The sequence below is a fragment of the Artemia franciscana genome, chromosome 10, assembly GCF_032884065.1.
Source record: "Artemia franciscana chromosome 10, ASM3288406v1, whole genome shotgun sequence".
NCBI classification, from domain to species: Eukaryota; Metazoa; Arthropoda; class Branchiopoda; order Anostraca; family Artemiidae; genus Artemia; species Artemia franciscana.
Genome location: NC_088872.1, coordinates 46,519,198 through 46,545,270, shown reverse-complemented (window position 1 = coordinate 46,545,270; position 26,073 = coordinate 46,519,198). Strand labels below are relative to the sequence as shown.

Genomic DNA, 26,073 nt, shown 5'->3' with positions numbered 1-26,073 from the left:
ATATGCGTAATAATCTCTGTTCGTTTTAAGTTTCAATGCTACTTCTTCCTTTCATTTGAAAAAACGTTTTCATGTTTATTTTTCATTGTTTTCTTATAGTAATGCTAGAGAATCCTGTGCCCTTGTCATTGAATTTTTCTTCCCCCATGACAGATTCCTCCAAGGAAAGATCCTCCAACATAGCCCCCCCCCCTCAACCCCACCCCCAAACAAAATAAAATCCCCCTGAAAACGTCTGTACACTTCCCAATAACCATTGCTATATGTAAACACTGGTCAAAGTTTGTAACTTGCAGCCCCTCCCCCAGGGATTGTGGGGGAGTAAGTCATCCCCAAAGACATAGTTATTATGGTTTTCGACTATTCTGAACAAAATGGCTATCTCAAAATTTTGATCCGTTGACTTTGGGAAAAAAATGAGCGTGGGAGGGGGCCTAGATGCCCTCCAATTTTTTGGGTCACTTAAAAAGGGCACTAGAACTTTTCATTTCCGTTAGAATGAGCCCTCTTGCGACATTCTAGGACCACTTGGTCGATACGATGACCCCTGGAAAAAAAAAACACAAAAAAAAAAAAACAAAACAAATAAACACGCACCCGTGATTTGTCTTCTGGCAAAAAATACAAAATTCCACATTTTTGTAGATAGGAGCTTGAAACTTCTACAGTAGGGTTCTCTGATACGCTGAATCTGATGGTGTCATTTCTACTTTTCTACAGATCCTACTACTTTTAGGGGGTGTTTCCCTCTATTTTCCTAAATAAGGCAAATTTTCTCAGGCTCGTAACTTTTGATGGGTAAGACTAAACTTGATGAAACTTATATATTTAAAATCAGCATTAAAATGCGATTCTTTTGATGTAGCTATTGATATCAAAGTTCAATGTTTTTTAGTTTTGGTTACTATTGAGCCGGGTCGCTCCTTACTACAGTTCGTTACCACGAACTGTTTGAATATTTTCACTCAGGCAATTCTCTCCTTTTTTCTCAGTTAAGTCACGTTTAGAAACAGCTTGAATTTCCGTCATTATCTGTGACTGTTGCTCTAAGTATCTATAAAGAATGTCTTTTTTAGGGTATGTCAATTAAGAAAATTGAACAAAAATACCCCCCCCCCTAGATTCTACAAATACATCCCCCCAGGATATCTTGAATTGGCACCTGAGCAGGTCGCATCTAATTAAAGATACTTTGGTCGCTACCGAACAAAGATTTCGGTAGCGACTTCCCAAGATGGTCAAGTCATTTTGAGAATTCAATGATTATGCAAAATAGGTAATTTGCAGAAAGCTTAGTCAATCCGCAAATTATTTTACTCCTTTATTGGCGTCCCTTCCACCTTAGTTCAGTCATAAGGAAAGGTATGATAAATTATTTTATATTTTACAAGGCAATGCATCAGCGATGTACTTATATGTACGAGTACATAAGATCAGTATGCTATTAACCTTCTGACACTATTTTACAGACATAGGCGTCAATTTGAAGTAATTCCGAACCCTTTTTCTTCGTCAGCTAAAATAGCCAGCAGCACGAAGTAGGGAAAGGGGAGAGTTTCTCTTCCCTTAGATTTCAAAAAATACATTTTTTTTTACTTATTTTGAAAAGTTGAAAAAAAAATGCCCTCTTCCCCTCGGATTTTGAAAAATACTTTCTTTTATCTTCCATTAAAAATCAATAAAAACTTGCCGTGTAAATTCTCATGTACTACCGGTAAATGCAATGATGTCAGGGAGAAGTGAGGGGTGAAGAGAAAACCACCAACATTGTAAAATATGTCGTGAATAAAATGTTTGCTATTAGGGAAATTTGCATCAATTTGGTTTATACCATTTTCGAATATTTTTTTTAATTACCCCCCCCCCAACCTGAAGAACAAAACGTAAAAAATATAAAACTACTAAATGTTTCCACGGGAGTTGGAAAAAATTGCTGGTCTTTGTAGAGGAAAGATTTTGTTTAAGAATTGCTGGTTTTTTGAAGAATTGCTGGGTTGTTTAAGGTAAAGGGTTGAGAGACCTAGAAGTAGTCATAAAACATAGTACCCACACCGTGAATGTTGGAGGATTTTTCACAAAATTTGGTTATTTCATTCACTAAATGAACTTTTTTCTCTGAAATTTCTCTTGAAAAATAACGATATACCAGAACAGAAGTACATCAATATTTCGATTTAAGACCAGCTCGAACGACGATGCACTTCTGTTTTGTTAACTTAAACATCGTAATAGTATATGCTCACATTTAGTAATTTTATTTTCTTAGTTAATAACTGATCCCGTTTAATAATGTCACCATTGCAATATTTTGTTATGTATTTTCACCTCTTCATTTTACAGTGTTATTTCGTATAATATAAGTAATTTTTGGTACGACTTGGATGCTTTTCAAGTCATAATGCATTGAATGCTTTCAAGTCAAAAGCATTGAATACTTTTTGGCATTCAATAAAATTATTCCAAAGAAGCTACTTTCAGATTTAGTGAATTTAATAAGCGTATTTCGGAGGGGGGGAATGCTCCCCTGTTATCCTAAATTTATTGGCATTTCTCATTCAAATTGTCAAATAAAATTAGTTTTTTTATTATTCCATCCCCCCCCCCAAAAAAAAATTAACTACATACCGACTGTGCACTGACATCCCTCCACCTGGTATACATCTTGGAACACCATGCGCCCCAAAGTTCCACCACGCTTTGCAGTCCCCAAACCACCTGCCACACCCCAAAGCGTTTTGGCACAGTCCCGCCACGCTTTCGTTCAAAGTTGCACTATTTAAAGACGAGCATACTTTACTTGAAGAGCATGGCTGAGAGTCAGGGGCGAATTTCCATCATTTTCTGGGGGGCGAGAGGGATATCCGGATAGTCAAGGGGCATAGGAGAATAATTTTTTCTTCTCATAATTGGAGGGCAACCGCCCCCCCCCAAACGACGCCCCTGCTGAGAGTGTCAATTTGCCAAATGACACTATACTTTCCCTTTGAGCAGACTATTACCTCTTCCTAAGCAAGTGTTACAAGAAAACATTTTCACAAGCGAAGCTACCTTTTAGAGGTTTTCCGCCTAGATTTTAAGTTTCTCATACCTGCTTAAAAACCAGATTACTTTGCAAAAGCCCTTTGAACGATCTCGAGAAGGCACAATTCGTTGCAGAAGAGATCTTCACGACAAAAGGTAAATAAATCAAGAACATAAACCTCGAAGTGCGCAAACAAAATCAAAACAATTGAGGTAACGATGAGACCATATCGAATTACAAGTAAGACCCTTGATAAAAAGGTTTGTCATATAAAACAACATTCCTTTTTCTATGCTTGGTTCAATTAGACCCAACTGCAACACTGTAGATTCAATAAAGTTAGGGGTAATCCCTACCCAAATTTAACGAGATGGGTGTTCTCAAAACAGGAAAATCCACAGACAAGATGTCAAAATCTAACATGAGCAGTTGAACTATAGAACAGAGTAACATCTGCAAACATGGGGCTCTCCCCTAAATCTCCCATCAAAATTAAGAAAGTTCGACTATAGCGTACTTTTTTTTGGTATTTAAGATAATCTCCTCCTCTGCCACATATATAAAAAATCTTTATGCTTGTACAATTTGTACCTCAGCACGATGGAGGGACCCTTCCTTGTAAAAAAAAACATAGGCAACGGTAGGTAGAGCACTCTCTGGAAACTATTGAGCTTACCACGATGGAGGGAAACCTCCTTGTAAAAAAACATGGGCAACGTAGGGTGCAAGCACTCTCTGAAAACTGTTGAGCTTACCACGATGGAGGGACCCTTCCTTATAAAAAAGGGCAACGTAGGGGCGAGCACTTTCTGGAAACTGTTGAGCTTACCACGATTCAGGGACCCTTCCTTTAAAAAAAAACATAGGCAACAGTAGGGCGAGCACTCTCTGGAAACTATTGAGGTTACCACAATGGAGGGAAACCTCCTTGTAAAAAAAAACATGGACAACGTAAGGGGCGAGCACTTTCTGGAAACTGTTGAGCTTACCATGATGGAGGGACCCTTTCTTGAAAAAAAAAACACAGGCAACGGCAGGTCGAGTACTCTCTGGAAACTATTGAGCTTACCACGATGGAGGGAAATCTCCTTGTAAAAAAACATGGGCAACGTAGGGTGCAAGCACTTTCTGGAAACTGTTGAGCTTACCACGATTCAGGGACCCTTCCTTTTAAAAAAAAACATAGGCAACAGTAGGGCGAGCACTCTCTGGAAACTATTGAGGTTACCACAATGGAGGGAAACCTCCTTGTAAAAAAAACATGGACAACGTAAGGGGCGAGCACTTTCTGGAAACTGTTGAGCTTACCATGATGGAGGGACCCTTTCTTGAAAAAAAAAAAACACAGGCAACGGCAGGTCGAGTACTCTCTGGAAACTATTGAGCTTACCACGATGGAGGGAAATCTCCTTGTAAAAAAAAAACATGGACAACGTAGGGGGCGAGCATTCTCTGGAAACTGTTGAGCTTACCACGCTGGAGGGATCCTTCCTTGTAAAAAAAAATATGGACGACGTAGGGGGCAAGCACTCTCTGGAAACTGTTGAGCTTACCACGATGGAAGGACCCTTCCTTGTAAAAACAACATAGGCAACGGTAAGTCAAGGACTCTCTGGAAACTATTGAACTTACCACGACGGAGGAAAACCTCCTAAAACACCCTCCTACGAAAACCAAAGGCCCTACAACACCCTCCCCCCGTTCTGAATGACACGACCTCATATTTTTATATTTTTGTTTTGATATTTCTATTATACAGAATTGGAAGTGCCGAATATGAACAGGTATGTCCCCTCTAAAATTCAGCTTATGGGCACCCATGGTGTAAGATGATACGTGAATGATACGTTTGCTCATAAAATTGTAGAACAAGGTGAATGAAACTTACAAAAATAGACTTACGACCCGAATTTTGTTCGAAGAGGTGTTTTGATTACAGACCTTCGCTTCTTCTATCACTCCATCCCCCAGGACACTAAGGGTCCATGATAATTTTACAAAAATTTCAGTAATGGATTTTCCCAAAAAAAAATTAAGAGAGAAATAAGGTGTTTAATATAAATAATGTAGTGGTACAAAATATAGTAGATCTAGATTAAACCCGCGTTTTCTCTCCTAATTTTTTGTAAATGGAAAAGCAGTGTGGTCTAAGAAATTATTTAGTTATGGATTTACAGTTCTAACCAAAGTGGAGTGTTTCCATTCTCACACCTCCAGTGCTCTCCTGTCTGTAAGGTTTGAAATATTTTTAAGAAATTAGCCCTAGGTTAAACAAAAACGAACTCGGTTTAGAAGCAACCTTGAATCCCACGATCCGTTTTACTAAAACCACCCGTCCAAGAGACCCAGCTCTTAAGCAGAACTTGAAACTATTCGTTTGTTTTTCACAAAATGTACACAGATATATCTATCTTCAAATATTTTTAAATGCCTTAAAAGAAGGGGAGTGATGGAATTTGGAGGTTGGAAAATCGTGAAAGACCCTAATTTCAAGTCTACCTTCATTAAAAAAAAAAGTCTCAAACACTTCGCACAACGATTTTTCGAGTTAAGGAAAAGATAGTAAATCGTAGTTTTACCCAGGATATTTCATGGGGAAGGGGACAAAAATGAACAAGAATGAATTTTGAAGGTGATGTTTTTTCGGGAGTGAGGACATTTCGTACTTATCTTCATATGAGGACCTACCTACCACATTCAGGAATGTTCGTGAGGGACCATGGCCTCGCCCTCGAAGTCCGAAAAACTTCTCGAATTTCTTGAAATTTCTCATTCTAATTATCAAATGCATCTAATTTATAGTTAGCCCCACCCTCTAATTTTTTTCCGATTGCCCTTGAAAAAACCCTGTGTATGTGCCTGAAAATATCCCCTTGTGACCCTGCAGAACCTGAAAAAACCCTGTGTATGTGCCTGACAATATCCCCTTGTGACCGTGCAGAACCTGAAAAAACAGAGGAGAAAGGAAATAGGTGGCTTAAAAATAAAGCGTTTTGTCTTTATGACCAACCCCCGGAAAAATGCACTGGTCCCTTCCTGCCCCAAAGTTTTTGTACATCTAAGAACAAGGAAGTCGTTTTTGGTCAGGGTAATTTAACTTAATTTTCCTCGTTGGGACCAAGATTTCGCACTTTAAGACAATATTATAGCAGCGCCAATGAGGCAGTAATGACTTCACGGAACACATTCCTGAAAGAGTTTCTAAGAAATCATTGAACGAAAACCTCAACTACGGTCGGGAAATAATTTCACAGAGGGAACACTTACTTTCCGCCATGTAATTGTACATATCAGATCACCACGTATGCCGCACAGTTTGACCATAGATTACACAAAGCTTGGCACATTTGCACCATGCTTGGCATGCGCCACCTTGTGTACATAATTTCTGAAAATGACCACCGCCCACTCGCTTACCATTTAGAAGCATATACAGACGAATGCCATACTCAAGCAAGGGGTTAGGGGGTTAGCTCCCTATCCGAAAGCTTGTTCGACTCGTAAAACGTAATAAAAAAGCATAAGAACACATTTTTGAGTCGCATCATAGTCTTTTTTTGTACCCCCCCCCCCCCCCGAACGAAAACTCTGGATACAGCCCTGATATTGACCCAAAATTGCCTTCAATGATTTAAGCTATCAAACGTATTTTATTTCAAGAAAAAAAAATTCTTAGGCTTCAATCGGGAAAACCTGGAATATTTGATTGATCTAGTTTGGCTAAACTTCTCTTCAGGCCTTTATGAAGAGCAATTAACTACAAGCTCTCATTAGAATTCGTTAAATTTTATAACGTAAATTATTGACCAGTCCCGGATGTTGAAAAGAGGATGGGGGTATAAACACAGAGGAAGGTGAGAGCCGGCCACCAATGAGAAAAAGAGAGATTGATATCCCAAATTTTTATGTCAAATAATACACTTTTATTTCATTGGTTTATTTCTGTGACATCGTTACGTTTTCAGCCCTTCGCATTATTCGTTAAGCGCATGTCAAAAAGGGAAGCCAAATAACCGCAACTCCCTTTACCCATTGTTGTATTTAACTACTGCTACTATGTCAAGTTTTCTGCTCGTAAAAATAACGCCAATTCTGATAGGTTCTTTTGCATGAAATTTTAAGCAAGTAAATAGAATGGTAAGAGTTTTTATTCATAGCATTTTTTTTTTTTTTTTTACATGTAAACTCTCTTTTTCCTTATACTGCCATTTTCCCGTCGTCTTTATGAATCTCCTTTTTTTAGATGGCGTTCTTAGCTTAGGACACTGAAATTACGTATGTCATTGCTATTTTATAATATAGCCTAAATAACTTACTTGCTTAGACGGAGAAGAAATAATTTCCTTCTTTTCCTTTACTTCCTCTTCAGCCTCGCTTTCCTCACTTTCATCTGTCTTTTTTTCCAAAATCTTCCTTGATATTTTTTTAGGTCCTGGTCTTTTTGGAGTTGGTGTAGCAGACTTGACAACTTTTTCTCTTTCCTTCACAACTTTTTCTCTTTCCTTTACAACCTTTTCTCGTTCTTTTACCACCTTTTCCTTGATAGCCTTTTCAATAATTGTCTTTTCTTTTTCTTTGGCAGCCTTTTCATTAACTATTTTCTCATTTTGCTCGTCGTCAGATACTACAACGGCTGGTGTCTTTATCAATTTCAGCTTCTTTTTCTTTTTTTCACTTGTAGCATCTCCTTTGAAGTTATTTTTAATTTCAGGGGTCTTCACCTTTGGTATAATTTTATACAGTCCTGCATCTCGGAAAATTAAACCTTTGGCAACAGCGGTATGAGCTGCAAGTTTTAAAGCTTTTGACAAATCTTCATATTCATCTGCACCACGGAATGATTGCCGAACATGACATTCGACCTTCTTCAAATCAACCCCCTCCAGCGGGCTAATTTCTCTTATAGTCTTTACCAGTACCTTGAAAATAAGAAAAAACATCAAAAAATACTAATTGTAAGAAATAATAAATATTCACTATAAATACCTGGCCGAGTGGATCGGTGTGCTGGATTCAGGATTCTTTGTCTGAGAGGGCGAGCGTTCGAATCCTGGTGTACCCAATTATTTAGTTTGAGACGGAGGTCAGTGGCGAGACTCTGTAAGTTCAGCCAGAGTCGACCCAGCTCTAAGTGGGTACCTGAAGAAATCTAGGGAAGGTAAACAGGAAGGGTGTGCGAAAGCATCGGATGGTTGACCCCCAACCCCCAATTGCACTTCCCGGCGGAAGGGGCAAGAAACGGAGATCAGCACCGCCGGTAGGGACTGTAAAGTCTAATATCGCATTCTTTACCTTTTACCTTACTATAAATACTTAGTGCTTTTGTGTACTATAACAAAATAATTTTATACCTTTTTTCCCTATGAGATTTTAGAGTCTTTTAACAGGGTGCGGTACCTTAAAAAATCGCCCATTTTCATCCATTGGAAAATTTTTAAGTTTGTGTGGCCAAACTTTTTAGAATTGATTGAGTGGTCCTACCGTAGCTTGTAGAACATGGATAAGAGATTGGAATAAAGGACAGAAAATTAAAGGCTGATACCTACTTTCCCGGAATTTTGGAAAGAAAGTGAAAATTCTTGAAGGATTTTGAGATTTGTATTCAAGTCTATCTAAACTTTGTTATTTCTATTACACTTTATTTTATTTTATTTTTGTCGTAATTTTCGCATTTTCTGACAACCTAAGATCCTTCAGGTGAGACATCTTGTCGAAACCAACTGTTATGATGCTAGTGAGGATAGTTGAGTATTGGCAAACTGTGTGGTATCCACTAAACGGCTCTGAGAACTGAGACGCTGCGAGTCGAATCATGTTTTCAGCAGTAGCTGTGACCTAGTAAAGAACGAACCACAACCCATAGCAACAAAAAATTAAACAAAGCATTTTTTTTATAAAACTGGCTAGCGAGAATTGACATTTGGGGCTAATTCAGGAATGGTAACTATCATCTAGATTAGTCTTAACAGAAAAATGTTATTTCGAAAACAAAATAATGGGAATTTCAAAAAATAGCCTAAACACGCAAAAAAATGCCATCGGATTGAAATAAAAAGTAAATAACTGGAATCGACATGGCCAAAAAACTTAAATAGGAAACCTACAGTCCCCTGGCTTGAACATTAAAGATTTTCTTTTTTGCATGGGTAGCACTTACGTGTCCTTTTTTTCCCTTTTTTTTCTCCATTGCTAGCGGGTCACTGGAACCTCATAGAAAACTGTTTAAGGGCTCATTTGAAAGCAAACTGCTACATCAAGTATCTTTTTTAATTAGCCAAACCCAATATTTAAATAAAATACACCTTTTTTTATACAAATTGCATCTTTACATAAGAGACGATATTACATAAGGCATGATCCGTACAGAGGCATGGGACAAGGTTTGTTTGCGTCAGAAGTAATTTCCTTACAGTTGCTGCGTAGTTTACATTTTGAAGCTTACAATTTTGCAAGGTTAGGGCCGATATGATGAACACATTTACGATCGTCCGTAGCACCGATAATGTGGACCTGAGTATATTCTTTAGATTTTCCATTACAGAGCTATTAGACAATACCCTTAAAAGTTATATCCCGCCAGAAGTGAAAAGAATAATCTCTTCGAAAAGATTCACCTCTGGAGCAATCTTCCAGAGGACGTCGTATGTTCTGAAAATTTTCCACAATTAAGAAATAAATCCTTTCAAATCCTTCAAATAGGGATAAATCCTTTTATCAGACAGTGAAAACAACGACAAAATCTCTGGATATTTCGGTCAGATACACAGTGATCGATATATCCAGAGATTTCTTCATTGTTTTCACTGTCTACTAAAAGGACTTGTCCCTATTTGAACTGCTATTTGTACGTCATGGAAAGACAGTGTGGTCTCGCTCACTGTGATGTTTTTGTGCTAATACAAATTTGAACAACCCAGGTTTAGTTCTTAAATATAAAGTGTTGATTTGCGTTTGTTAAATTAGTGTTTGGTTGCATTTGGTCTGCACATACTTAATTATTGGTATTTATATGCGACAAGCGAAATTTTTCTGCGCTATGGTAATAACAAATAAATATATAATAAATAACGGTGAACTTGTTTTGCTGTTTGAGCAACTTTCATAGTATTCGTTTGTTTCCAAGATAACAATGTAAAAAATAAAAAATAAAAAAATTGTTCCGTTCTTGTTAAAAGACGGCTTTTTAAGGACTATTGACGACTCCAAAAGTCTGATATAAATTATAGGCCTTTATAGTTCAGCTTTCTAATTGATGTAATGTAGCAGCATCTCTTCCCGTCTATCAGCAAACACCCTAAGAAAAGCTATATTCCTCTCCAAATTAGCCCTGAGAAGATACAGACGTAGCAAATACAAATGTCTCGATCGTCAAAAGAACAGAGTTTGCTTGAAGTTTATCCAAGAACTCAATTGTCATTAATAAAATTGATTGTCACTTACCATCTTCGTTTCAAAACAACGGATACCAAAAATGCATAGGCAATTTGCAATGCTGTAAGTTGAGACAAGGCCGCATTCATGGGTTAGGGGGTACGGATCTTCAATCCCCCCTGAATTTCTTTCGACTCGTAAAAAGGGGATACAAATGTATATAACCAAAATTTGACGCGTTTTGTAAAGTCTTTTTGAGCAAACCCCCTACCCAAAAAAATAATCCCCCCAAACAGCAATCCTGAATACCCCCTTGAGTGCAGAACTGACAACAATATTAGTTTCTTTTATGTATTAATTTAAGAACTTTTTCCACAAAGCAAGTTTTTCGAAGAAAAGTAAAGAAAAGCCAAGAATGAGCGAAAATTAAGTCAAATAATCTTCCAAGCATAAAACTACCAGAAATCATTATCAATAAGTGCATGAAACTCAAAACGAACAGAAATTACAATAAATAGCCGAGTCAAACTCAAAACGAGCTTAAATTAACATGAGTAGGGCTGATAACCCCTATGCCTTCTCAAGAGCAGAGCACAATTTACACTTCGGTGAAAAATAAAAATTAAAAAACAAACAAATGACCGTGGATTGTCAGTTTAATTAACATATGCTGATGTTCATTCCTTAAAGTTTTGATATTTTTTTATTTATGAAAGTAAGAAAATCGAAAACATTTCAAGCGTGTTTTGTTTTCAGCAAAGCGCAAATTGTGTTCTGCTCTTGAGAAGGCATAGGGGTTATCAGCCCTACTCATGTTAATTTAAGCTCGTTTTGAGTTTCATTTATTTATTGATAGTGTTTTGTGGTAGTAATACGCTTGGAAGATTATATGGCTTTATTTTTGCTCATTCTTGGCTTAATGGAGCTCTTTACATTTCTTTGAAAAACTTGTCTTGCGGAACAATTTTTTTAGACTTATTTCTGCTTGTTTTTTATTGACACAGTCTTTATCATGGAAAACAATAATATTGCACATCTTTTCAGTTTTTTTTCTATAAGAACCAAGAGTATGGGGTGTTACTTGTATGTTGGAGAAACCTTTTCAATAATTTTTAATCCTGACAAAAAACAGTATAATTTCTAATTTAATTTTATAGCTTCTGAAGTTGACCTGAAAAATAAAACCAAATATCAATCCCAAAATATTCTATCTATGCTCTTTGACAACCTGGATACTCTTACACTCTTTTTATTTATTTAAATTGTAAGAGCAGAAGTAGTAATAGTAGTATCCCCAAAAGTTTCACTTTAATGCCCCCAGTCGTTCTCGATATATTGCTGATGTGTCTTATTGGCAACCATAAACACAATACCTTTTGATTTATATATTAAAGCAACGTTTAGTTTTAAGGCATAATGGGCCAATTGCAAAATTGGGGGGTTGACATGCCTGATATCCCTAGAGACATAGTTGCTGAACCGTTATACTATGCTGAACAAAATGGATGTCTCAAAATTTTGACTAGAAGTGTTTGGAAAATGAATGGGCTTAAGAGAAGGGCTGCTTGCCCTCCAATCTCTTGTTACTGGCTGAAGGGCCATGAAACAGAGATTAGCACCAACGTTTTAGACCTTAGAGGTCTAGTGCCGTCTTACTTACTTTACTTGATCTCTTGTTACTCTTAAAAAGGGTACCAAACACTGGCGCTGTAATTGGAGTGCAAGAGAGGGGACTTCCCCCTTCATATGTCTAGTGAAAGATTTTTTAAAAAGTACAAAGTGTGAACATTTTTAATGTTTTTTTTTTTTTTTTTTTTAGTAAAGCCCAAATTATGTTCTGATCTTGAGAAGGTATGGGGGTTTTCAAAGACATAATTTCCAGAACTTTCAACTACGCTGAACAAAATGGCTATCTTAAATTTCGATTAGATGTCCTTTAGGAATTAATGGGTGTGGGGGGGATTGTTGCAATTCAATTACTTGGACTAACAAAAAGGACACTAATCCTTGCAATTTCCAATCGAGAGACCCTTTTTTGAAGATTCTCCGACAAAAATGGCTATCTTAGAATTTATATGCGATACATTTCGAGAACAAATTGAGGTATTGGGGGAGGGGTATCCACCATCCGGTCCCTTTGAATCTTACAAAGGGCACTAGAACTTTTGATTAACCATCCAATGAGCCCCCGCCAAAGTTTATACAATCACCCTTTCTATATAGACCTTATATGCCCCAAGGCATAACTTACAACCCTTGCCCTGAGGTATGTTGGAGGGGGGTCATTTTTTTTGTTTATTTTTATACAACAACTACTACTGATAACTCATTACAGCCACTATATTTCTAAGTCATAGCCACCAAAAGCTTCCATTTTTAGTCCTTAAGTATTCCAATCTTCCCAGATAGCAACAAAAATGAACTCTCCAGTGCATTTGGAAATAAACGGTTTTATAGTTTCTTTTATGCTGCTACTACTACTAACAACTCAGTGCAGCACCCATGTTCCTGTCATAAACGCCAAAAGATTTCATTTCTAGTCCTAAAGAATTTCGATTTTCCCAGATACCAACAAAAAATAAATTCCTCAATACTTTTGGAAGTAAGCAGTTTTCTTTTAGTTTATCTTTATACTGCAACTATTACTAACAACTCATTACAGCTCCTATATTTCTAAGTCATAACCACCAAAAGTTATCCTTTTTAGCCCTAAAGTATTCCAATCTTCCCAGATGGCAAAAAAAAACTCTTCAGTGCAATTCAAGATAAGCAGTTTTTTTTTTAGTTTATTTTTATACTACAACTACTACTGACAACTCATTACAGCCCCTATATTTCTAAGTCATAATCACCAACAATTTTCATTTTCAGCCCTAAAGTATTCCAACCTTCCCAGATAGCAACGAAAATAAACTCTTCAGTGCAATTCAAGATAAACAGTTTTTTGTTTTTTTTAGTTTTTTTATACTGCAACTACTGCTGACAACTCATTACAGCCCCTATATTTCTAAGTCATAGCCACCAAAAGCTTTCATTTTTAGCCCTAAAGTATTCCAATCTTCCCAGATAGCAACAAAAATTAACTCTTCAGTGAAATTCAAGATAAACAGTTTTTTTTTTAGTTTTTTTTTATACTGCAACTACTGCTGACAACTCATTACAGCCCCTATATTTCTAAGTCATAGCCACCAAAAGTTTTCATTTTTAGCCCTAAAGCATTCCAATCTTCCCAGATAGCAACGAAAATAAACTCTCCAGTGCATTTGAAGATATAGAGGTTTTTTTTTAGTTTTTTTTTATACTGCAATTACTACTAACAACTCATTACAGCACCTATATTTCTAAGTCATAGCCACCAAAAGCTTTCATTTTTAGCCCTAAAGTATTCAAATCTTCCTAGATAGCAACAAAACTAAACTCTTCAGTGCAATTGGAGATAAACAGTTTTTTTTTTTTAGTTTATTTTTACACTGCAACTATCTTGCAATAATCTTCAGCACTAATAATCTAATCATCAGCACCTATATTTCTAAGTCATAGCCACCTAAAGCTTTCATTTTTAGTCCTAAAGTATTCCAATTTTCCCAGATAGCAACAAAGATAAACTCTCCAGTGCATTTGAAGATAAAGAGTTTTTTTTCAGTTTATTTTTATACTGCAATTACTACTAACAACTCATTACAGCACCTATATTTATAAGTCATAGCCACCAAAAGCTTTCATTTTTAGTCCTAAATTATTCCAATCTTCCCAGATAGCAACAAAAATAAACTCTCCAGTGCATTTGAAGATAGTTTTTTTTTTTTTTTTTTTTTTTATACTGCAACTACTGCTGACAACTCATTACAGCCCCTATGTTTCTAAGTCAAAGCCACCAAAAGTTTTCATTTTTAGCCCTAAAGCATTCCAATCTTCCCAGATAGCAACAAAAATAAACTCTCCAGTACATTTGAAGATAAACAGTCTTTTTTAGTTTTTTTTTTTTATACTGCAACTACTACTAACAACTCATTAGAGCACCTATATTTCTAAGTCATAGCCACCAAAAGCTTTCATTTTTAGTCCTAAAGTATTCCAATCTTCCCAGATAGCAACAAAAATAAACTCTCCAGTGCATTTGAAGATATAGTTTTTTTTTAGTTTTTTTTTTATACTGCAATTACTACTAACAACTCATTACAGCACCTATATTTCTAAGTCATAGCCACCAAAAGCTTTCATTTTTAGCCCTAAAGTATTCAAATCTTCCTAGATAGCAACAAAACTAAACTCTTCAGTGCAATTGAAGATAAACAGTTTTTTTTTAGTTTATTTTTACACTGCAACTATCTTGCAACAATCTTCCCAGATAGCAACAAAAATAAACTCTCCAGTACATTTGAAGATAAACAGTTTTTTTAGTTTTTTTTTTATATACTGCAACTACTACGAACAACTCATTACAGCACCTATATTTCTAAGTCATAGCCACCAAAAGCTTTCATTTTTAGTCCTAAAGTATTAACGAAAATAAACTCTCCAGTGCAATTGAAGATAAACAGTTTTTTTTTTTAGTTTATTCTTACACTACAACTACTACTAACAGCTCATTACAGTACATATATTTCAAAGTCGTAGCCACCAAAAACTTTCATTTTTAGTCCTAAAGTATTCCAATCTTCCCAGATAGCAACAAAAATAAACTCTCCAGTGCATTTGAAGATATAGTTTTTTTTAGTTTTTTTTTATACTGCAACTACTGCTGACAACTCATTACAGCCCCTATGTTTCTAAGTCATAGCCGCCAAAAGTTTTCATTTTTAGCCCTAAAGCATTCCAATCTTCCCAGATAGCAACAAAATTAACTCTCCAGTACATTTGAAGATAAACAGTTTTTTTTAGTTTTTTTTTTTTTATATACTGCAACTACTACTAACAACTCATTAGAGCACCTATATTTCTAAGTCATAGCCACCAAAAGCTTTCATTTTTAGTCCTAAAGCATTCCAATCTTCCCAGATAGCAACAAAAATAAACTCTCCAGTACATTTGAAGATAAACAGTCTTTTTTAGTTTTTTTTTTTTATACTGCAACTACTACTAACAACTCATTACAGCACCTATATTTCTAAGTCATAGACACCAAAAGCTTTCATTTTTAGTCCTAAAGTATTCCAATCTTCCCAGATAGCAACAAAAATAAACTCTCCAGTGCATTTGAAGATATAGTTTTTTTTTAGTTTTTTTTTTATACTGCAATTACTACTAACAACTCATTACAGCACCTATATTTCTAAGTCATAGCCACCAAAAGCTTTCATTTTTAGTCCTAAAGTATTAACGAAAATAAACTCTCCAGTGCAATTGAAGATAAACAGTTTTTTTTTTAGTTTATTCTTACACTACAACTACTACTAACAGCTCATTACAGCACATATATTTCAAAGTCGTAGCCACCAAAAACTTTCATTTTTAGTCCTAAAGTATTCCAATCTTCCCAGATAGCAACAAAAATAAACTCTCCAGTGCATTTGAAGATATAGTTTTTTTTTATACTGCAACTACTGCTGACAACTCATTACAGCCCCTATGTTTCTAAGTCATAGCCGCCAAAAGTTTTCATTTTTAGCCCTAAAGCATTCCAATCTTCCCAGATAGCAACAAAAATTAACTCTCCAGTACATTTGAAGATAAACAGTTTTTTTTTAGTTTTTTTTTTTTATATACTGCAACTACTACTAACAACTCATTACAGCACCTATATTTCTAAGTCATAGCCACCAAAAGCTTTCATTTTTAGTCCTAAAGCATTCCAATCTTCCCAGATAGCAACAAAAATAAACTCTCCAGTACATTTGAAGATAAACAATCTTTTTTAGTTTTTTTTTTATACTGCAACTACTACTAACAACTCATTACAGCACCTATATTTCTAAGTCATAGCCACCAAAAGCTTTCATTTTTAGTCCTAAAGTATTCCAATCTTCCCAGATAGCAACAAAAATAAACTCTCCAGTGCCTTTGAAGATATAGTTTTTTTTTTAGTTTTTTTTTTATACTGCAATTACTACTAACAACTCATTACAGCACCTATATTTCTAAGTCATAGCCACCAAAAGCTTTCATTTTTAGCCCTAAAGTATTCAAATCTTCCTAGATAGCAACAAAACTAAACTCTTCAGTGCAATTGAAGATAAACAGTTTTTTTTTATTTTATTTTTACACTGCAACTATCTTGCAACAATCTTCCCAGATAGCAACAAAAATAAACTCTCCAGTACATTTGAAGATAAACAGTTTTTTTAGTTTTTTTTTATATACTGCAACTACTACGAACAACTCATTACAGCACCTATATTTCTAAGCCATAGCCACCAAAAGCTTTCATTTTTAGTCCTAAAGTATTAACGAAAATAAACTCTCCAGTGCAATTGAAGATAAACAGTTTTTTTTTTAGTTTATTCTTACACTACAACTACTACTAACAGCTCATTACAGCACATATATTTCAAAGTCGTAGCCACCAAAAACTTTCATTTTTAGTCCTAAAGCATTCCAATCTTCCCAGATAGCAACAAAAATAAACTCTCCAGTGCATTTGTAGATATAGTTTTTTTTTAGTTTTTTTTTATACTGCAACTACTGCTGACAACTCATTGCAGCCCCTATGTTTCTAAGTCATAGCCGCCAAAAGTTTTCATTTTTAGCCCTAAAGCATTCCAATCTTCCCAGATAGCAACAAAAATTAACTCTCCAGTACATTTGAAGATAAACAGTTTTTTTTAGTTTTTTTTTTTTTATATACTGCAACTACTACTAACAACTCATTACAGCACCTATATTTCTAAGTCATAGCCACCAAAAGCTTTCATTTTTAGTCCTAAAGTATTCCAATCTTCCCAGATAGCAACAAAAATAAACTCTCCAGTGCATTTGAAGATATAGAGTTTTTTTTAGTTTTTTTTTTTATATACTGCAATTACTACTAACAACTCATTACAGCACCTATATTTCTAAGTCATAGCCACCAAAAGCTTTCATTTTTAGTCCTAAAGTATTCCAATCTTCCCAGATAGCAACAAAAATAAACTCTCCAGTGCATTTGAAGATATAGAGTTTTTTTTAGTTTTTTTTTTTATATACTGCAATTACTACTAACAACTCATTACAGCACCTATATTTCTAAGTCATAGCCACCAAAAGCTTTCATTTTTAGTCCTAAAGTATTCCAATCTTCCCAGATAGCAACAAAAATAAACTCTCCAGTGCATTTGAAGATATAGAGTTTTTTTTAGTTTTTTTTTTTTATATACTGCAATTACTACTAACAACTCATTACAGCACCTATATTTCTAAGTCATAGCCACCAAAAGCTTTCATTTTTAGCCCTAAAGTATTCAAATCTTCCTAGATAGCAACAAAACTAAACTCTTCAGTGCAATTGAAGATAAACAGTTTTTTTTTTTAGTTTATTTTTACACTGCAACTATCTTGCAACAATCTTCCCAGATAGCAACAAAAATAAACTCTCCAGTACATTTGAAGATAAACAGTTTTTTTAGTTTTTTTTTATATACTGCAACTACTACTAACAACTCATTACAGCACCTATATTTCTAAGTCATAGCCACCAAAAGCTTTTATTTTTAGTCCTAAAGTATTTCAATTTTGCCAGATAGCAACAAAATTAACTCTCCAGTGCATTTGAAGACAAAGAGTTTTTTTCAGTTTATTTTTATACTGCAATTACTACTAACAAATCATTACAGCACCTATATTTCTAAGTCATAGCCACCAAAAGCTTTCATTTTTAGTCGAAAAGTATTCCAATCTTCCCAGATAGCAACAAAAATAAACTCTCCGGTGCAATTGAAGATAAACAGTTTTTTTTAGTTTATTCTTACACTGCAACTACTACTAACAACTCATTACAGCACATATATTTCAAAGTCGTAGCCACCCAGCTAACAATAAAAAAATGAACTTTTCAGTGCATCTGGAGATAAACGGTTTTTTAGTTTCTTTTTATGCTGCTACTTCTACTAACAACTCAGTACAGCGCCAATTTCTATGCCATAGCCGCCAAAAGCTTTCATTTCTAGTCCTAAAGAATTTCAATTTTCCCAGATAGCAAAACAAATTAAACTTTTCAGTTCATTTTTATACTGTGACTACTACTAACATCTCAACAAAAAAAAACAAACAAACAACGAAAATGAAGTTTTATAAGACCAACGAAATACAGAAAGAAACAAAACGTTTATTGCGAAAAGGAGAAAATTAGAGAAAGCACAAAAAATTGGGAGAATTTTAAAAAGAAACTAAAAGCAAAACAACGCAGAAACCCCTTCTCGCTGATATTTGCGTTTGTTTTTTATTTTTTGCTATGGCGGTCAAATTAGGTTTACCAAATTGTCTACTAACAACTCATTATAGCACCAAACCACTCAAGACGAAAAACACGCTCAACCTCCACCCCAATCTGAAGCTTCATTCGATTTTCGGCAATCTATCATCTTCCATCCGCAAAACGGGAGTTAAGCTATAATAGAAAATATACGCTCTATGGCCAACAGAAGAAAAAGCCTCTTCTTTACTAACTACTAAGTGACTTCACCGTAACCATATTACCTAAAATATAATTTATTGCGCAGAAAACACCGCCCCGTCATCCTTTTATTGCGTTTCATTTTTCAAAATAATGCGCATATGACAAGAGCGCATGCCTTGGCTAAAAATATAACGCAATCGCTTCCCCGGTCGTGAGAGAGAGATGACAACCTTGCCAAATATCTTTCAGGAGTGTTCCAGGAAATGCAACAGTTTGCCATTTAATTAGCCAATAATAATTCAGAATATAAAACGTAAATTAATTTGATTCAAAAGCTAAGGCAAGAAGCTTATTTATAAAATAGAAATGTAAATCGGTCTTAAATGAAGACGTTATTTGGGAACATCCGACAAACGTCAGAAGAATTAAAACCTTTTTATTCATTCTTCTGGAACCCCCCGAGCTAAAATCCTAGATACAGCCCTGGCGGCCGTTATCGTGTATCTCAATGTGCTAAACCGCAATTGACGAAAGTTCAATTAATTCCGTTAAAAACTGCTCCTTACGTTCAAGCACGAGCGAAGGAGAAGGGGGAGGCTTCGCCACCATGAAACGCACAGAATTTAAGATTGTTCTTATAAATATAAAATGAGCCTTATAATACAACAAAACATGCCCAACTTAATCATATAATATGACTAATTATTCTTGAGTATTGTCGGTATTTTTTGGGCGTCGTCCTCTAAGAATATTTTATACTAATAAAAAATATTTTCTGAATACAACACCCTTCATACAATATATAATGTCATTGCAATACTATTCTGTATCTTCAATTCCTACCTGTCATACATGCTAAATTTGATAATTCAATTTTGCCCATTGATGTTTTCTATCAAGATTCATTTTACAGAGAAACATATTAAGCTATAAACTCCACACAGGAACCATCAGGAGCAGGGTGGGGATCTTTGGAAAGGCAGCCATGATTTTTGGAAAAGCATTCAATAGGCCAACCACTACTATTTGTTTACCAAGAGTCTATTTGCTAAAACAGAACTTTGAGCAGGCCTACTAGGAATAGCAGGTTAAGATACTCAGTAACTAGCTTAGTTAGAGAGCCAATCCCCACTTGAACATTTAAAATCAATGTAAAATCTCTATTAACCTGTTCCACTTAAGGAATACACCTTTTCATCATTAGAAAATATTATTAACTCATCAGATCAGAGAAAAATACCCTAAAAATTGCATTAAACTATTGTTTAGAGCAAAATAGGGATTTCTATCCTTGTTATGCTGGTAAGTATTAAGCAGTTTACATAAACGGCCCACAAATAAAGTGAACATACCACTTGACACCTTTATTTATGCTCTTTCTGAATATAATAAATGTTTTACTCACAAACCATTTTTAACTTAATCTTTCTAACCTTGCCCAAATATATAGCTCATATGGGCAATAGATTGTGCCCATTTTGGGAGTATTCCTCCTTTCCTCTAAAAAACATAAATTTTATCATGCTAACAACTGTTGATGGTGAATTTGCGATGAATAATATTTAAAATATTTGAAATACGCCGAGAAGCATATCGTTTTTTGTTGAGAAAGGTGGAGTTGATGTCACATCTTTGAAAATACAGCTTCAGTCATTAGAGAATGAAATGGACAAGATTACTGAAAAACAAGAAGAATTCAAGAAAAAAAGTATGTTTTTGCTTACTCTATCAAACTCTAGGCTTTGGACGTCAGAGGGTTTTTGCTGCTTTCAAACACCGAGCAGAACTCACGTATTTTTGTACTGCAGCCAGACATGTTACGGATGAACGGTTTTTTTCGAATTTTAAGAAAAATATTGGCCCAAAATCTTTAGTGAACGTTCTTTGACCCTTTTCAACAAGCTAACATTATAGATGGTTTGTATTCTACTAGGTATTCTACTCTGTTGTTTTTATAGATTCGATCTTTTCTTAGAGTTGCTATCACTACCTGATTTATCCCTTATGATAGGACGGCATCACGATTCTAACACTTTTCTTTCCCTCATGGGCTTTAATTAGTCACCACTGAGCACCCATCGGGTTTTACTTTATCAAGGAGGCACACTCGTGCCTCTTTAAAGAGGCGAACCACGACAATGTTAAGCGATCTTCGGTTCCAGTGGTCGCAGAGGGATGGGGAGGGATGCATTTCGTAGCCCGAGCTCCAACTAAGAAACATGCCAAATTTCACCCCCCTCCGACTTTTCCTTCATGGGGAAAATCTGGCCGAAAGTATCGACCCACCAACACCAGCCCCCCTTTAACGTTGTCCGATCGGGCTGAAATTCACAAGTTAAAGTCCCCTAGGGTCCAGGAGATTATCCGCGAAATTTCAGTTCGATCCGATAACTCCTTCCCTGTTTTCCAGAAACCACGCATAGCCACTTAATGTTCATATTCTTTTTTTTCTGCCACGCCTACAGGTCACAGCCGACATCGGATCTGGGTGTACGAAGACTCATTCGACGCGGAATTCTCCGAGTAATTTTGCTTGAAAGTTTCATCGGAAAATCTTAACCCCCCGATTTTCTAGCTTAGAAAACCCCCATGTCCCTATAAGAGCCCATGTTAAGTTTTTTGTTGTTAAAAGTTACGAATTTCAACATCAAGTACATCAAAATGATCAGCTCGACATGGTGAGACTGACTGAAAGCTTCAAAAAATTCCCCAAACCCCCCGCTTTTAAAGACTCTTTTGTACAGGTTTTTTGTTGTGGGGGGACTTCATTGTTACTAATTACTAGTTTCGGCGCAATGGTTCTCCTGTCCTCTTGTGTTTAACATTTTTCGAAGTTATTCCATTATTCATTCATTTCAATTTGTTGTTAATTAAAAGAGGGCCTTTCCGAAGCCAAGAGCGGGTGGTTAGGGGGGCGGCAGCACCCCACAACAAAAAACCTGTACAAAAGAGTCTTTAAAAGCGGGGGGTTTGGGGGGCGGCAGCCCCCCTACTGCCTCTCCTAATTCCTGTACGTTTTAAGGTTCGACTTCGGGACGCAGCCTCTTTAACTCTTTAAGAAAACGAAGTTTTTTTCATATTATAACAAATATAAAGCTTTAAAAGTTCTAGCATCTTTGCTAAGTTTGCCGAACCTGCATCTAGTTTATCATCGTCCATAGTACAGATATTACAAATCTTGCAACGAAACGTGTTTACTAGAGAAATCATTTACAGATAATACACATATCATAAGAATTAATTTAGGTATGCAAACTTTTTGCCATCGTATGTAGGCATTTATGCATTTTTTATAATGTGATATTCTCCGGTCGGTGTAACCAAACATTAGTGCTTCGGGGACATGAAAATGCAGCAAAAATATTAATTGGCTTGGAACAGTCATGCAATGATGCCAAAAACGAAAGTCAGTCAAATACAGTTTTATGTAAAGCTAACAAAGCTAAGCGAGAAAAGAACTTAAAATCACGGATGACGACAAATGACCCAGAAGGGACCCATTGTTTCACATTATGTAGTTATTGGAGTAGTGTTGTATTTTCGCCAGTGTTGCCGTATTGACCCGTGAAAGTAAATAAAAAAATAAATAGGTTAAGTTTGACAACATTTGTCATTCGTAAAAATTCAAACATTTAAAGAAAATAAAAAAAAAAACAGATAGGTTAAGTTTGACAACACTTGTCATTCGTAAAAATTCAAACATTGCCAGTCTCTTGATTCCCAAGACTGTTTTACCTTCAAAGGAAAGCTAAACCTTGTTAAGCTATTTGGTGACATAATTTTCTAGCGTTTTTTTTTTTTTTTTTTTGCTGATTTCGCACCCATGTTTCTTTTTTTATTTGGCATCCACTACTACCAAAAAACTACATAACTGAATATGAATGTTTTTATTAAAACTGATTTTTTGACTTTCTTTCGAATTTTCAAGATATATATTTTTATTTAACTACTTCCAATATTATGATTGTATTTTTACTATCCTTTTTACTTTGAGCAATCTAGACAACCTAGTTTTTTCCTCTCGGTGTCAGTCGCACCTAGGAGTCCAAAGTCCCGCAAGCCCCTTACAAATGTATTCAATAAATTTATCTAAAAAGCCTATCGAGGGGACAAGGGGTTTGACTCCCCCCCAAAGTTTTGTCCAACTCGCAAAAACACAACAAAATGTGTGTAAATAAATTTTTGATACCTTTTTTAAATTTTTCTTAGACTCCCCCTCCAAACAAAAATCCTGGATACGCTCTTGTTTATGTACTTTCTGAATCTTTATTTGAAGGTAAAAACGGCTTTGGTGCCAAAGACTCCTTAGAAGACTATTCCAGATAAAAGGCCAACCACGACTCGCAGTTTCAAGTACTATATAGGCGTTTCCTCTTATTAGCATTAGAACCTTAATAAATTGTACCACAAGGTTGGGAGAGGTGTTGAGAAGAAGGTGAACTGATAAAGAACCGAGTAATTTATTTTCGAATGAGGCACAACACTTAAGAGTGGGATCCTGATTGTATGTTTTATACGGGAATACAAACCTAAAGGATTGCTTGAACTGATCCATTGATTAAACTCACCCATAACTAATCAGGTGCGATTAAGTCATGGCTACCATTAATTTTTAAAGCATTTAAAACTGGGTCATAAAGATTTAATGTTGACTAAATTTAACTAATAAGGAACCAAGACTAAAAAACTCCATCTTAACTCCATTCTTTTTAAGACAACTTAAAAAACATAATTCAAAGAATAGTATCCATAAATTCGGTATAACTGATATACTGATGTCTTTTAAAATGTCAGATACAAAATTAAAAGCAGAGGCTCACTTGCAGTTACGCCCTTATCATCCTCTTGTTCGATTGTTTTGATGCATTTGCTTTTTCTCTAGTTTTGTCATAGATTATGTTCGTTTATTTATTTTCTATATCTCTCTTTTCTTTACGTTACTCCACTTCTTTTGCTTATATAGTCGCTTATAAATAAATTATCATTAAAGTTCGCAGGGGGTCAATAGCATCTGTTGTGAAACTGTGCGCTGAAACTTTCCAAACCCCCGAAGGGCGTAGGTAAGTACAGGCAGAAGGAAACCAAAGCAGGAATGCAGGATATCTTTTCCAATTTCCTTTTCTTATGAACCAACCCTTCTAATGTCTTTCTACTTAGCTTTTACAACTAAATGAAAATATACTAAACGGGGAAATATTTTAATAAAATAGTGAAAAAAACCTTTTCTATAGAAAAATGATGACAAGAGTCCGAAAATATTTGCCTCACATCCAAAAGTCTTTATCAACAGGAAAAAATAACAAAAAAAGGCTTAAACAAAACACATAAAAAAGAAAAACACAAACATTATACAGAGAACACAAAGGAAAACGAAAGGAAACACGTTTGAACACGGGTAAAATTCTGTTCATTTTATTCTTTTGCTAAAATGTGACTTTCTTTTCATTTTTTTTTCATATAGCATATGTGACTTTTTCTTTGCTGCTTTCGTATAATCTGCTTAAGGTAGTTTTTTAATTTTGTTTTTTCTCGTTGATAAAGGTTTCTGGATGTGAACCAAAAATGCTTGGACTTTTTTATTTTTGCATATGTTTTTATTTTATTTTCATTATCTTGTTAGAAATTCTACCCGTTTTTATATATATATTTTCGTTGCAATCGTATATGGAAAAGCAATGTTGTCTAATAAATTATTTACTTTTAGTAAAGAGACTGCAAGAGACTTACTGATTAGTGTACTGCACACACTTCACAGACACCAAAATAGGTCAAAAGCACGTTCAGCACGAAAGCGTACGCTCACAGTAGAGCAAAGCCAACCAACTGACTAGCTATTTTTGTTTCAAAAGCTCTCAAAAGGTTTTCAAAATCGTATACATTAGACAGTAGAAGCCACGCGTGGCACCAAGTGTGCCATACTTCATGCAAAGAAGTAAGGTGTTGTGCAAGTATGTTTGACGCATGTTGCAGAACATTTTTTGGTAAAATTCTAGTTAATTGACTTCGCGCTATCTCGGAAAGGGTTTAGGTTAGGAAAATGAAACTTTCAGGGATGGGTCTACAGGCTAAAGTATGTCCCGGGAAGGTATTTTGAAGTACCCACCTCCACTCCTTCTCCCTCTAGAGGGCCCTGAAATTTGCCTACATGACAGGTCTATACCTATTGAAATTTTGACAAAACAACATTTCACCTTAATTTTCAGTTACTAGTTGCTTTTTCTCTGCCTTTAGTTCTGAAAATACAATTCCTGTTATTTGAGTAGAATTCTGAGCCATATCAATGTTTTTTTTTCTTCAAAATTTAGGAAATGTATTTGCATATCTTTAAACCTTATAAAATGGAATTGAGCAAAGCTATGAGCTGAAAACAATTTTGTTGTACTTCAATTAAGCAGAAGATCTATTTTGCAAGATTTCATTTTTATAACACACATATTTTTAAAGGTCATCAAAGGTCAGGGCCCTCTAGAGGGAAAAGAAGTAGAGATAGTTGCTTCAAAATACCTTCCCGGGACATACTTTAGCCTGTAGATTCATCCCTGAAAGTTTCATTTTCCTAACCTACACCCTTTCCGAGATAGCAAGAAGTCAATTAACTAGAATTTTACCCATTTTTTTACTTAAGTTTTTATTTACTTAATATATTTAGCTGAATAACCCTTACATTGCAATGAGAACCTGAACATTACAAATAATAATAATGATAACTAACCGCAGCACTAAGCCGCCTGGAGCAATTATTTGTCTTGCTTACTTAATGCATTAGGTAAATCCTCCTCACATGGCAATATGAGCCTGAACGATGATATCACTACAAGGCCATATCTAGGGGGGCAGGAGGTTTGACACCCCCCCCCCCAAACAACCACCCCAAAAAAGTTTTTCACGTTCGTAAAAATGTGACAAAAATGCCCAAATAACTTTTTTGATGTTTTTAAAGTTTTGTGTAGCCTCCTCCCCCCAAACAAAAATCCTAGATACGAACCTGACTACTAACAATAAGTCACTGCATCACCAGACCGTCTGAGGCTAACGCAGTTGTAAGCGATCCTACAACTTCTACACCAAAGCTTAACTAAATATCCTCTCCCTTGAAGTTCCTTCGTAAGTTCTTACGACCTGTTCGCACTTCATTCTGGGAAAAACTTGA

The 26,073-nt window shown here is 35.5% G+C and overlaps 1 protein-coding gene across 3 annotated transcripts in view; it reads right to left on the bottom strand.

Annotated features, from left to right (window-relative positions):
• Positions 1–26,073, bottom strand: part of LOC136032268 (histone acetyltransferase KAT6B-like) — a 97,702-nt gene that overhangs the window by 64,054 nt on the left and 7,575 nt on the right. For all 3 annotated transcript variants that reach the window (XM_065712521.1, XM_065712519.1, XM_065712520.1), the window contains exon 3: positions 7,339–7,941. In XM_065712521.1, coding sequence (XP_065568593.1) covers positions 7,339–7,941 — 603 coding nt within the window. The remainder of the gene's footprint in view (positions 1–7,338; positions 7,942–26,073) is intronic.